The sequence below is a fragment of the Labrus bergylta genome, chromosome 4 (genome assembly GCF_963930695.1).
Source record: "Labrus bergylta chromosome 4, fLabBer1.1, whole genome shotgun sequence".
Taxonomy (NCBI): Eukaryota; Metazoa; Chordata; class Actinopteri; order Labriformes; family Labridae; genus Labrus; species Labrus bergylta.
In genome coordinates, this window is record NC_089198.1 from 20,156,018 (window position 1) to 20,170,150 (window position 14,133).

Genomic DNA, 14,133 nt, shown 5'->3' on the forward strand with positions numbered 1-14,133 from the left:
ACATGCCGCCCAAACATGTTTGATGTACATAGCTGGAGCAGGCAGCTGGTTCAGAAGACGGGCTAACACAACGCTACACAGCAGAATCCTTGGTTATCTTTATGTGTGCCTGTCTTCCCCTGACTTTGGCACTACAGCAAACACTAGTAAAAGCAAAGCACAATTTAGCATGCTGCAGGCAAATCAGAAGCTTCTAAACCCAATCCCCCGTGTAGAATGGGCCTATTGGATTAAAGTGATAAAGGGAGAACTAATGCATCTTTGCAGCAGTGTGCGAGAGCAGGGATATATGAGGAAACTCAATGTGACAGGAATGGCTAGCTCTTTTAACTTTCACATTTATCAAGTACAATTCAAGCCAACAGTGTGAATGATGTTCCAGGCTCTGAGGCTGTCTTCCCATTCTCCTCTTTTGATGCATATTAGGTGTGAGAGGTCCGAATAAATCTCCCCTTCACCCATATGAGAACGGTGATTTTCCCCTGACAGCCAGAAATCACACGGTTACCTGTTCCAGTGGTAAATAGGCTCCTATTACAATCAGTTAGCTCCCAGGGCCTCTGCTTACAAGAGGACTGAGACATCAGTCACGTTCCTGATGGATCAATCACCTCTTTTTTTTATTACACCTGCCAATCAATGCTGCACTGCTTTAGATGACGTGTTGGAGCGCAAAAGGACACCTTGTGGAGGTGTATGCACGTGTCCTGAGAGGAGGGAAGGCGGGGTGATTTGTTTTCGATAAAAGGACATAAAGGCGAGAGCAGTGATTAGGCGACAAGGTGGCATCTTCACAAGACCACGGAGCAGGTTGACAGGGCGAGAGGAGGCTGGTAGAGGAGGAGCCGTGGGTGGACTGTCAGCGGTTTCTTATGTCTGCTGCTAATTGCCTAGACGAATGTCGTGCCATGGCACCGAGCCAGCAGATGAAGCGCTTGACAATGCATGTGCGTGCGCAACTGCAGGTGTGTGCGTGTACTCTTTACGTGTTTGAGAGGAAGATCACTTGTGACCGGGAGAAGGAACGAGGGGGCCATGACTGAGCCGATACATCTGCTCGGCACAGGTAAATAGCCACACTGATCACCTTCATCATCATTATTATCCTTCCCATCTTCCCCTCCCTCAAGATCATCACCGTCTCCTTCATCTTTATCACCATCATTAGCACAATGCATTACGGAAATGTCACCCTGTGTTTGACACATTATGAACTGCGGCCATAGTGGGTCCAAAAAGGAACAATGAGGCAGGATTTTGGCAGATCGCATGATTGTGACACATAACGTCGAGTGTAAAAATCATCCAGGCTGAATTATGCTGTTTTAATTTTAGCACCAGATTCCAACAGCCCTATGAACAAGAACAAGAATGAATAAATGATGTGCACACACATCTCCTTGCACTTATACTAATAAACACAGTCCAACAACCCTGCCAAAGAAGCAGGTGTTGAAACTCCTCCTCAGCACCCTTCTTTTTTTACGACAATCCGACCCCACCCGTCGAAGAATAAAAAGAAGAAATAATAATCTCATCAAGTACTAATCACAGCTATGCATTCTGGGATAGCTCTCCAGCAACAGAAGGGGCCGGGTGAAAAACCAATTAGCTAAGCGTTTTGGATCAAGCACAGTTAGTTGCACAAACAAAAGACACTCAGCGTTGTACATATTCAAAGGACACACACACACACACACACACACACACACACACACACACACACACACACACACACACACACACACACACACACACACACACACACACACACACACACACACACACACACACACACACACACACACACACACACACACACACACACACACACACACACACACACACACAAAAAACCTGAGCGTGGAGGAAATTAATTTAGCTGAAGAAATAGAAGTGCAATCAAACATTACAGTTCCTCTCTATCTCACCTACAAGTAATAATGAAACAACAAATACAAAGAGCGACAAGAGTGGTGGAAAAAAAGAGAAGGGTGTATGTGTGTGAGACACAGAGAGAGAGAGAGAGAGGGAGAGAGAGAGAGAGAGAGCTGTTTCTCCTGGCATGGTCATCCTTACCATCTGTGAGGGTTTGGAAGCACATCTTGCTGCTGTATTTGCCAAAGCCGGCCACAGTCCGTGCTCGCACCTGTACCACGTAGACCGTGCCCGGCCTGAGGCCCTCTACTCGGGCAGTGTTAGTTTGGCTCCGCAGGATGGTGGAGTTAATCTCAGCATGGTCCTGAAATGAGCAAGGAACACGGGAAACAGGTTAGAGATGATACACAGAGCAGATGAGTGAAAGTGTTTAACCACGGTTTAAGAAATGTCTGGTAAAAGAAGATTTTTTTGAAGCAGGAGTGTCCCTGTTAGAGAACAAACAGGCTTTTTAAGCATTGTAGATTCAGGAGAAACTGCAGAGTGGACCGATGTGGGAGATAATCAGTTTAGACTGCATGTTGTAGTTGTTTTAAAAACAGAGACAGAGAAAATGAAGTGTCCTTTTAAATGATAAGCGACATCAACAGACGAAAACAAGAGATAGTACAGAGATCAGGGTCATGATGTTCCCTTTTAAGAGACTTTAATCTGAATCTCTTCACTCTTCACTCAAAACTTCAAAGCTCTCAACATGTCACACTCTACACACATTAAAACACACACAAACACACCACTTGGACAGAAACCTTCTGGTTCCAAATAATGCTATAATAGACATACAAAATAGGCCATTTAGCGTATTCGGTTCTTGCATATAACGAAGAGCAATAGATGGGCCTCTCCTCAACAGATGGGCCTCATGATGTAGTTTAATTACTGAAGGAAGTTTGACTATTACATCCTCAAGTTTGGTTTTCTGTTGTAGATTGACTTGCACTTGCAATGTATGCACTTACCCAGGCCTGTAACAGATACATATTTTATTAATGCTTGGTTCTGACCATGTGGACTGTCCTCTATATCCTGTATATCTTCCTCTCTCAAGGCTCAAGTCAAAAGACTTGGTGAGGCAGTGTGCTGCAGTGTAGTTTGGGGCTTGCAGGAGGTATCTGCTGTGGGGAATCAGTAATTACTTAGTCCTGTCACCTTACTGTAACCCAGAGTGAATATGACAGCCAGAAAATAGGGCTGCACCTACACTACACCCACCACTGCAGAATGCTGATAGCTGGATGCAGACATACTGTCGAGAGAGACATGAGGGGATGGGAGAGGGGGCAGCTGGAAGTGAATTCCCTGTGTCAGTATAACAGTGAAAAAAAAGGCGTGTTTCTTAGCTGAGTAAACACACTTTTGTTTAATGCTGGACTACATCTTATAATACATGTACTGTCTCACTGCTCTGAGGAAACATGAATACACAATCAGAGGAGACAACAGTGTGGAGTGGAAAAAGCGGATAAGCTAGAAGAAAATAAGGGAGGGAGGGGGGGTACAGAGGATGATGGCAGGAAGCGATAAGAAACTGGAGGCAGAAGCAACCCACGTCGAAATCATTATCCAATCTGATTGGTGTAATTGAATCATTCCGGTTTGCTCTGTCATTGAGCAGGGGAGGTAAACACAGCTATGAAATACAGCCCCCACCCACCAACCCCTACCCCCCCATAATGATGTGTGCAATCACATTAGCTCTTATTGGACACTCTGGGCTTGATGAAGACAAATGTTTGGGCTTGGGGATGATAGAGCATCGCACCAACAGGCTTTCATTCGATCTCTGAGAGGAAAGAAGAGATGTTTATAAATGGAATGCTTGATGTAACAGGTTTAGAGAGTTTAATCATTGCTCAGACCATTTTTATCCCTTAGATCACACAATCTGTCTCGTATCCAGTGTGCTGCCTGCTTTTATTTCAACATTCTGAAACTTAAAATGCTGTAAAAAAAAAAAAAAAAAAAAAAAAGCCATGAAGCCCCATGAGAGAGACCAGAACAAGAGTCACTTTTTCATCTGGTATCAGACATGGTTGGATTCACATGGACCACTTTCTTGCTCCTGCTTTGAGTCATCTTGCATTCATCAGGACCACACCCCCATCTGTTTAGTTTGAATGGAGGACAGGTGAACAGACAGATGGAAAGCCACCAATGGAGGGGGAGCATCCCTTGAGGGAGCACCAGGCTAGGAATGGCCCTTTCATGCTGCCAGTCAAATGGGGATTATGTGACTCACAGACACACATAGACACAGACACACACACACACACACACACACACACACACACACAGACACACACACACATACACACACACCCACATCTGCCACTTAAAACTGATCTGGCATTTGGCACTCCAGCAGGTGAGGGGATAGCCAATAAAAGGCCGTGCCAGGAGGGACTTCCAGCCACGAGAGGTTCTGTCCTGCTGCCAGTCAAACGGGGATTAGGAGGACCGCACCCTAACTTGCTAAATAAAGACGGAGTTGCAGGTGGGAAGGCAGATGGCTAAGCAGCCAATCAAAATAACTGCCAGAGGTGACAGACAGGAAGCGCTATAGGGAGTTTGGTCAATCAAAATGTTATAGGGTGAACGATGTTAACTGCATTATCATTCGATCTAATCTGTTATTGACATATCAGCAGTTGGAGGAATCCAATTGTATTTTTTAAGAATTAAAATGGTCAATCTTTTCTTTTTAGTTGACAGTTCCTACCAACTTCTAATTCACTACCAGATCAAAGATTGTATGTGCTATATAACTGACATTATGTGACCTGACGTGTGTAGTGTGTGTGCATGTAGGTGTGTGCGTGTGTGCATGTGTGTGTGCGTGTGTGCGTGTGCGTGTGTGGGTGTGGACACATGGACTGCTAACCGTTTGCATGTCTGTTTCAAAAAATGCCAATCTCTTAAAACGGACAGCATGGCCACCTGGCTAAAAAACAAAACACAAAACAAAAAAAGCCACATGGCAGATTACCATGCCTCCTCTTTGCAGGCCCACACACACGCACATGCACACGCTGAAAAACACACAAAGGAAAAGAAGGGGGAGTATTCTAATATTATTTTTGTGAAGTGGAATTTAAAGAAACCTCTCTCATTAATGTAACAATAAAATGTATTGCCCAAGGTAAAAAGAGGGGGAAAGGAGATAGACGAGATGGGTTTTAATTACAAAATGCTAATAATTACCATTACCTTATGAATCTTAATCTTATAAGAAAGTGGTTATTATTTTATATGGGAATAAAATTATAATTAAAAACTGATATTAAAAAGCATTAAAGCCTCTAAATCGTTTTTTGGAAATAAAGGAGCGACAATAATATAAGAACTGATTACATCCCCAATAATGCAAGTGAGACAAAAAAAGGATTGCCCTCTCCTTCTGATTCAGCGAAGCCACCCTCTAAACACAAGTTAGCAGTGTAAGAGAGAGGTGAGAAGAGTCCTCTTATCTCGAGTAAGTTTAAAGAGAAATGTATTTGCTTGAGCGCCTTCCATTTGTTTGCCTTGTACTTTGCTGTAGCCTCCTTTTGTGATGCCTCTTTGTATGCATTCCACTCACCTGGAGACTAACAAGGAGGCCTGAGTGAGCGGGGAGGGAGACTCAAGAAAAAGGGAGAGAAGAAGAGGAAGACTCTGAGGAGAAATGAGAATACTCTGGCCTTGGGACTGAGGGAGGGCTGAACAAGTCCTGCTTTTCACAGGTTCCATTAAAAATCTAAACTTGTCTGAAGAACATCTGTGAGCGTCGACAAAAGTGTTGTTGATGGCTGGTGTCAGGGAGAGAAGAAAAGAATAATAAATAGTTTCTCCTGGCTTCACTTCTGAAGAATGTCTAATTGCATGTTAAGTACAGGAGGGATTTTAGGAGTGCCAAAAATGCAGATTTTGTCCTGGTCAGTATGCTGCAGGATGCTGGTGACTTGCTGTAAACCTCTGCTTTCTCTAGAATTCCTCACGTCGCAGTGTGACAGTGCTGCTGTTAGCTTAATGTATATGCCTAAACTAACGCTGAAACTCCCACACACAAACACTGACACAAGCTCACACACACACACACACACACCCTCTCTGTGACACCAACACGCACACACACAGAAATCGGTAACCAGAGCCGGTGGCTGCTCTGCTCCAGCCTTAATGGAAGGCCTGACCTCCGCTATGCTGAGTTATTTCCACCCTCCCCGAATTTTCAGGCAAGCAGAGGAAAAAAGGGTCTGAGGAAAATGGAGAGATGAGGAGCATGGGATTCATACTTTTTTCGCTTCAAACCTTTAATTCATTTCATCTGGCTTCCCAATTTGCAGGGTCCCGGAACAACTCTCTCTGTAATGAGAAGGTGGGCTGAGGAGGGGAGGGATGCCTGTGGAGAGAACAGCCTTTGGCAATCACTGCTGCTTTCAGCGGAGACTGTTAAAATGCTGTCTTTTTGAGTCATTACCATCCCCTCAACATGCAGCTAGAATATGACTTAACTTCACTCTGTAGAAAGAACACAAGGTGAATTTTTGTAGTCTGGGAAGTACAATAAGTAATGCTTTACCAGCGTATTTACAGAAACTACAGGCGTCTAACAAGTGAATATCTAAATTGATGCCTCGTAAGGCCATAGAACAAAGCTCGACATAGATTTGAGCAGTTGCAATAGCGACAGTTTCTCTGAGCCACTTACTTCATAGTGAAAATACCATCATCCTGAATACACATCATATGTTATATTGCAAAGACAGGAGACAGTTAAATTGAGCTCTGACGTGTTGTATTATCTGTAGTCTGACATGTTTTTGTGCACTATAAAATGTACAAATACATTCCTATGTGGGCATTGTTAGATAATAAGTTTTATTTATATAATTTTTTTTTTAATGAACTGGGACATTTCTCAATTGTTAATCAACTGTTATCAACCACTGTGATCCGTGTGTTCTGTGGGGCTAAGTCTGTTTAAAGGTAAAAAAAAAAACAACTAAAGTTCCTTGATGCTATGTCATTGTCTCACTTGTACTTTTGACAGCTAAAACCCTTGAAATGGGTGTGATGCGGAGTAAAGGAATAACATGAGACAATTTAAGTGGGGTGGTCACAGTTAGAATTAAAGGTCAAGTGATGCACAGTGGTTCAATAGTCTTCTCATCAGACACAGTACGCTGTAATAAAACAATTTCTTATGAAGTGGTTATTATAACAGAAAACCAAACACAAACTAACAGTGTGAAGAATTAAGGCATTACGTTAAATAAAGACTGACAAAATCATGTGGAACATCCTGTTTGTACCTCATGAGGCTCATAACAACTTTTCCAGTTCTTTATTAATCCATCCTGTATGTTTATGGTCAAGGCAAAGATCACAAAACAACCAAATCAGATACCTATTGTACAAAACTCTCAGAAAGATCTTCTTCCCATGACACCCCGCACTCTGTCTCCATGTTATTTCCCTCTCTACTGTGGACTGTCAAAACAAGAAAGCACTCCACAATAATAATCTGAGGGGAAAACCGCAAAATGACTAAGTTTAAAAAAATAAAAAAATAAAAAAAATAATTGAGTGACAAAGAAATATGTTACCATGTTCATATCTTAAACTAAAACAGCAAGCGCCGGTTGGCAAAAATATATATTCTATTAATGCCTTGAAGGATTGCTATGCTGCTGCAGAGTTTGCTATTGTAAATGAGTATAGGCGGGCTTCCTGTGAGATGGAGTGTACAGAGAGGCAGCTCTCTGCTGCGCTAAGGACTCACTGACTGTGCTAGGCACGCTGAGACAATCAACTCCAAAACCATAACAGTGTGACTACCCTCAGATTAATGTAGGCAGCGCTGAGATGCATTAAACAAGAAGGTGAGTGTAGCAAGGCCATACTTACATAAAAAAAATCCCATTTTTTTATGATTGTATTATCCAGCCTATAAGGTACCAATGGTGCTGAGAGCGAGCAGGGGAGTGTGTGATAGACATTGTAAGAGACATCTTGTCGTAATTGTCTTTTATGACTAAAAGGCCATTCTGGCTTTACATAATGGCTGCGTGGAACTTCAAGACTTCCTGGAGCTTTCAAGCATTCAGGGAATCAATGGAAAGCTGACCTCCAAGGGATGCAATTTAAATCCCTGTTTCATACATGAATGGGCAGACTGAACATGCAGCATGTAACTTAAGCCTAAGTGTGTGGGTTTTTTATTATGTAACAACAACTAACAGAAACAACATAGTACAGTCTAAAGAAAATAACAAATGAGCCAAAAAACTGAATGCCATGCAGGGATTTATAAAAAGTTATTGGCCATCAAGCCTGCATTCACTCTGGTCCCCTGTGTTGTTGCAGAAACTTTCTATGCCTTTCCAATTATTTATTCCCACTTCAGGCCTTCAGGTAAATTTTCCTCAGTTAGAAACTAATTTGTTCAAGTATTCCGGCTACATGTTAAGGCAGGATACAACAAATTATTCTACTGGTATAGAAATTATACTCGTGGCATTTGCTTGTATTTGATTTCTTTTTTTTCTTTCTTTTCCAGAAAGACACTTTTTATTCTCATGGTTCGGTCTTAATCAGGGACAAAAAACTCATCTACACTTTCTTCAAAAACTTAGAACAGCCTCGTCAGATCAGAATTGCAAACAGTCGAAGGAGGACGGCCAGTGTGGAAATCTCATCACAATCACTCTGACTCCCATTATGTGTCTTTCTCACAGACACCACACGTATAGGGAATAGAAAAGTACATAAAGACAAGGATGAAGTGATGCAGACAGCATGAAGTGCAACCTCTTTGTCACCTGAATCATTAGCACTCTTGTTCCACTTAATTCATTAGTTTGTGATTATTCCATGCTCATGTATTTGTGTGAGGACACGCTACATAAACATCAATAGGATTAGGTTTCGTTGATATTCATGAGCTAATGGGAGGCTGTTTAAATGATATTTACACGACGCTAAGCTGTCTGGCAGATAAGGTTTCTCAGGGCAATGGCAATCAGATTCAATTTTTATGACCTGTGCAATGCCAGAGGGGGAAACAGAGAGCAACGCAGCCATTATTGGATAACTGAGTTTCCAATTGCAAACATCATTTAAAAACATGATTGTTGTTCCCTCTGATAGAGAATGCTAAATGTGACAAACACCAGTCTAAGGTGGAGTTGTGACTATTGATCCACCAACCAGAGTCAAAATGAGTTTGTGTAAAATAAGTTACTCAACAGAACAAGAAAAAAACAAACATTTATAAAACTTTATTGATTTCTGTCTTTTATTTGAGAAAAACAGAACATGGAGTTTAGTGCACCAAGTCTGGCAAAAGTCAGAGCTTAAGATGACAAAAGCTGTGGGGAAAAGCAACATGCGTGACCAACCTTGCTTTACCAATCGATCCGCTTTAGGAGGACAAACAAGGGACCAAACAAAAAGCTATAGAGTCTCCGATCTCTTGGTATCATTATGTCCCAGGCCTTGGGAGAAGCCTACAGGTCAATACTGGAGCAGCATAGGCGCTGTGGGGTAGGGCTGGAGACTTAATAAAGCAGACGTATTGTGTGTGAGCAGACCGGTCGATGTACACCCCCCCCACCCCCCTCCACTCCCAGATGCAATGCATTTTCACAGCGGGACAGGTTGCACTGTGCAGAGTGGGCCTGGAGCAGAGGTCAACCTATTCACTTCATCAGCAGCAGAAACCAAAGAACAGTGGGAGAGAGGGAGTGGACACAGTGAAAGACATATTATCAACCCGGGGGACTCTGTTCACTGATATCCGGGAGAGCTTGTGTATGCATTTGCAGAGCAGAGAGACAACACCGAGTATCTGAAAGAGCGACCAGTAGGGTAGACACATCTGCACACGCAAACACTTATCTTACCTTCTCGTAGTAGCGCAGCTCATAGTCCAGGATGATGCCATTGGGCTGTTCTGGTTGCGGCCATGACAGTGTGAAGCTATTCATGGTGGAGCTAATCTGGTGCATGATGGGAACTATGGAGGGAGCTGTAGGACACAGAAAGAGTAAGCACAGAATCAGCACACATTCATCCAAATATTGATTTATGACAGACAAGTTGCTACTGTTCAACTGCTATGAGCATATTTAAAAGCCGCAGTTGACAGTGTAGTACAGTGAGGCGAAGGAGATCTTCTTTCATTGTAATGTGTTCAAGTGGATAAGAGGAGTAAGATTAGATTATGTGTGCAGCACATAGTTTAATGGAGCCAGATACTGTCTGGGACAAACCTGTTATTGTCTTTAGTTGGTAGTTTGCGTTAAAAAGAGGCACAATTACAATGAATGTCACCCTATATGTATAACTAGAATGAATTATAGTCATCTATCAGCACTTTCAACAGAATAAAAGTTTACAACATATGTAGCACAAAGTACAAAAACAGCAGATTCAGAACAGTTAGACATCTGAAAAAGTGATTTAAATATGTAATGTTCACAGAGTTAATGTTGGGTTTTCTGTATCCAGTTTGTATAAGGCTCAGCTAGCATGCCCACATTCGGTTTAGAGGATTACACTTTACTTTTATTATTGAGTACACATCAGGTCCTGTACTTTTTAACCTTGGTGTAAAGACATGAAAGTACTTCTACTTTTACTCAATTCTCTTTTTAAATACAAGTATCTGTACTAGTCTTAATTAAAGTATGTGGGTACTGTAGCCATCACTTGGTACAACTTCCACATTCAACAGTAACCAGGTAGCCCGCTGAGTCAGGCCGATTCAAGCCGCGCTCAGGCATATTTTGGCACTGCAGTATGTAATATGTGCCTATTCTGGCTAAAATGAGGCCACTTATTTGGCAAAGATTTTAAGGCCGTGGACTTCTGCATTTTAACTCCAGTTAGCAGGACTCAGGCTATGATTGAAGAATTGTCAGAAACCACCAATCTGGCTCCAATCGGGAAATCAGAGATGTTGGATCTAATCCGTGGTGGTTTTGGCTACCTGTTGTGGCATCAACAGGGGGCATGAGAGGCACTCAAAAATATTGTTTCAAAAGTTTGTCATTTCTCAAAACTGGAAATTGGATCCATATGGCCACGACATGATTAACTGTTAAACAGCCAAGATCATCATTGTTTCTCTACTCCTTTAACAGGAAGTTAGGACAAAAGAATGTTGGTTAACGGGCAGAGGAAACCACATTTAGTAATTTCTTAATATTCTGTCTGAATATTTGGACAAACATTTTTTTAAACAATGAATGCAGTCATGTTATGTTTTCTTCTCTTGAGGAGAGAACTGACAAAGTTTGACTTTTTTTGACTTTTTTCAACTCTGCATTATGATGTTACTTCAGCAAGCTTAACTGGAAGTAAATCACAAGAAAATTGGTTTATTTTTCGGGCTCATACCGCTGAATTGAGCCCAACCGAAGCTGCTGCTTTACTTTTTCTAGTCTACTGCTGATGAACTGAAACCCAACAGATGAACGGGCACTACGCCAGGATGTTGTGAACCAAGAAATGATGGCGTTTACATTGCTGACATAAAAGCCACACGTAAAAAGTCTTGCCTGGGAGTCGTTCAGTCCTGACCGCTGGCTTCGCAGGAAATACTAAAAAACATGCATTTCATCCCAGAGGCTTACTGTATATCGTCTTTCAGATGATTATAGACGATGATTGCAGATGGGTTCTGAGACCGGGAAGAACTTAAACACAAATGTGTGATAAAATCTGGTCTTAAAGTAGGCAGAAACAGATTTCTATGAAGAGTTTCGTCTCCCTTGTTGTGCTGCTGATGTCACTGAAAATGACCTAAGGCTGAGCCATGAAATTGTTGCTTCATTCGGTGAAAGATAATTTCCAATAAAACAGACATTACAGTGGTACTGCCAACATAAAAAAACAGGTTTTCATACACTTTGACTCATAATAGGACATTCTACAGTCAATACCTAACATGCATAATTCCCCATCCTTACATGAACACATGTTATTCATTAAATGAACTCTTTGGAATGAAATCACTCCTCTGAGAGGTCTCTTCCATCCTTCAGCCCCAGTCCACCTGAATGCACACACATGGTTTGTCAATTAACCCTTTTCCATGTCGCTCTTCACATCCCCCACACATCGCGTTGTTGAAAAGAGGGCAGACATGATCAGTTATCAAATTCTACCTATACAGCGTAGTCGGTGAGTGTATTGTTTCTGTGCTGGTGATTAGTGGATCTTTTCATTTTAGTTTGATGGAAGTTAAACTGCCTGTTTTTACTGGTGTAATTCTGGATGTGTGCGTAAAATAGCATCTGATCAGACAAAGGCATGTTTTGTCTTTTATTCATATCAATAACTGATTTGAAAGACAATAAACAGAATGGATACATTAACAATATGTTTTCCCCCTCACAGGTGAAAAACTACTGCAGAGTCCCCCCCCCCCCCTTTATTCTTCTCCTGTCATACTTTGACAGATTACCTCTGTGTTGACATTTAACAGTTGCAGGGATATCTTGTCACTGCTGACAGCAGAGTTAAGAGACTTCAATACACCTGAATGTATGCTCTCTGAAGAAAAGGACATTTTCCTGCAGCTGATTTTTTGATTTCTTACAGATTCATGTTAATCAAGTAACATGAAATATGATGCCTTTCTCAGATCATGCAAACTGCCATGTTATTCCCTCTGTTTATTCTTTACAAGCCACTGTTTCTGCTCCAGTTAAACAAATATGCACCAATTCTGTTATTCATTTGAAAAAGCCTTCTTTACAAATCATTCAGCAAATGTGAAAATTTGTTTCTTAAAGATCTTGTTTTCTCATCAGTGAATTCCTGTAAATGATTCTTGTCCGACATAAACAGTCTTTACTGCCAACGTCAAAACAGTTTAAGTTATAGCACTTCAAAGATTTCTCTAATTTTGGATTTGTTTTTTTCTCTCTGTGCTTTTCTTACTAGGTTGAAGTGGGCAGAGTGCTCGTTCGGAAAAATGTGATGTGTCACACTTTGAGGAGACCAATCAGGGTAGCGCACCAGATGAATCAGAACTTGATGACAGTTATGGGTTATTTGCTCATGTGTCAAGAACTGTTTGAAGCAGAAGTGTTAAATAAACACTACCTTAGGATAGATTATGTACTTTTTTTTTAAAAATTGTGTTTTCATGGTGAACTGATCATAAATGCGCCAATACGGTAGCTGTTTACAAAAATGTCAAAAAAGATATTCAATTAAATACACATTTCTTAGCCTTTATGTGCAAATCAATCTCTTTAATGACATGTCAATGCAACCCCAAATCTACTATGATGATCACAAACTCATCCAAGGTGGGAGGCTGGAGTTCAAAGATGAATCCAACAAGACTGACTCATCAAACCAGTTTGTGAACACACAAGTAGGTTTGATTAAAACTGATTCTGCCACTGCTCCTATGGAGTTCAAAGCCTCTGTGTTTGTATACAGTGCTGGAAATGAATCTCCACCCCCATGTCTGCAGGCATAAATACAGCCCCACACAAGCATTTTGTGCCCATCAGCGTCTTGGCGCTCCGCCGGCTCGCTGCTGAGGCCGAGTCATCGCTCCACCTGGTCTCCACTCACCAGCTTTCTCAATAACTGCTCTATTCCACAGGCAGCAAATGTCACAGCTCTCTTAGCGAAGTAATGCTTTTTATCAGACTCCTTAATGGTTATTCTTTTTCTTTTTCTTCTTTTCATACTTTTCTATTGCATAATCCCTCCATTGTCACAGGAGTTCTGTAAGAAGAAAAGCCCCTGACCTTTTCACTTTATGTAGTTGCTTTAAAATCGTGTTTTGAAGATTCCAGCATCAGATAACTACCTTAAATGTAACCGCAACCCAATGAATAAGCTCTGCTTATCCTTTCAGTGCAAATGGGTTCTGTTGAGTCTGCCTCCCTTGGCTCTCACTTCCTAACCCCCCTCCCTCTCTCTCCCGCTCTCTCTCCCAAACCCTCGACAGAGAGTGTTAGGGCTAAGCTTCACCTCGGTGCACTTCAGCCTTTCTGCCTCTCAGGCTGGTTCACGCTCCACTGACCAGAGCTAGGGCTGCCTGGGCCACATTATCAATTACCGGCCACAGGCACACACTGTTCCTGACAGACTCGAGGGAGGGGCACTCCATGCAGAAATTCCTGCAGTGAAAAAAGGGGGAGTGAGGAGGAGAGGTATTTTCTCAGCCACGGCTCTGAGTCTTGA

At 41.9% G+C, this 14,133-nt stretch overlaps 1 protein-coding gene across 2 annotated transcripts in view; it reads right to left on the bottom strand.

Moving 5' to 3' along the window:
* Positions 1-14,133, bottom strand: part of LOC109995558 (ephrin type-B receptor 1-B) — a 151,463-nt gene that overhangs the window by 32,065 nt on the left and 105,265 nt on the right. For both annotated transcript variants that reach the window (XM_020649312.3, XM_020649310.3), the window contains exons 6-7: positions 9,822-9,946; positions 2,080-2,242 (exon numbers count right to left, since the gene is read on the bottom strand). In XM_020649312.3, the coding sequence (XP_020504968.1) occupies positions 2,080-2,242; positions 9,822-9,946 (288 nt within the window). The remainder of the gene's footprint in view (positions 1-2,079; positions 2,243-9,821; positions 9,947-14,133) is intronic.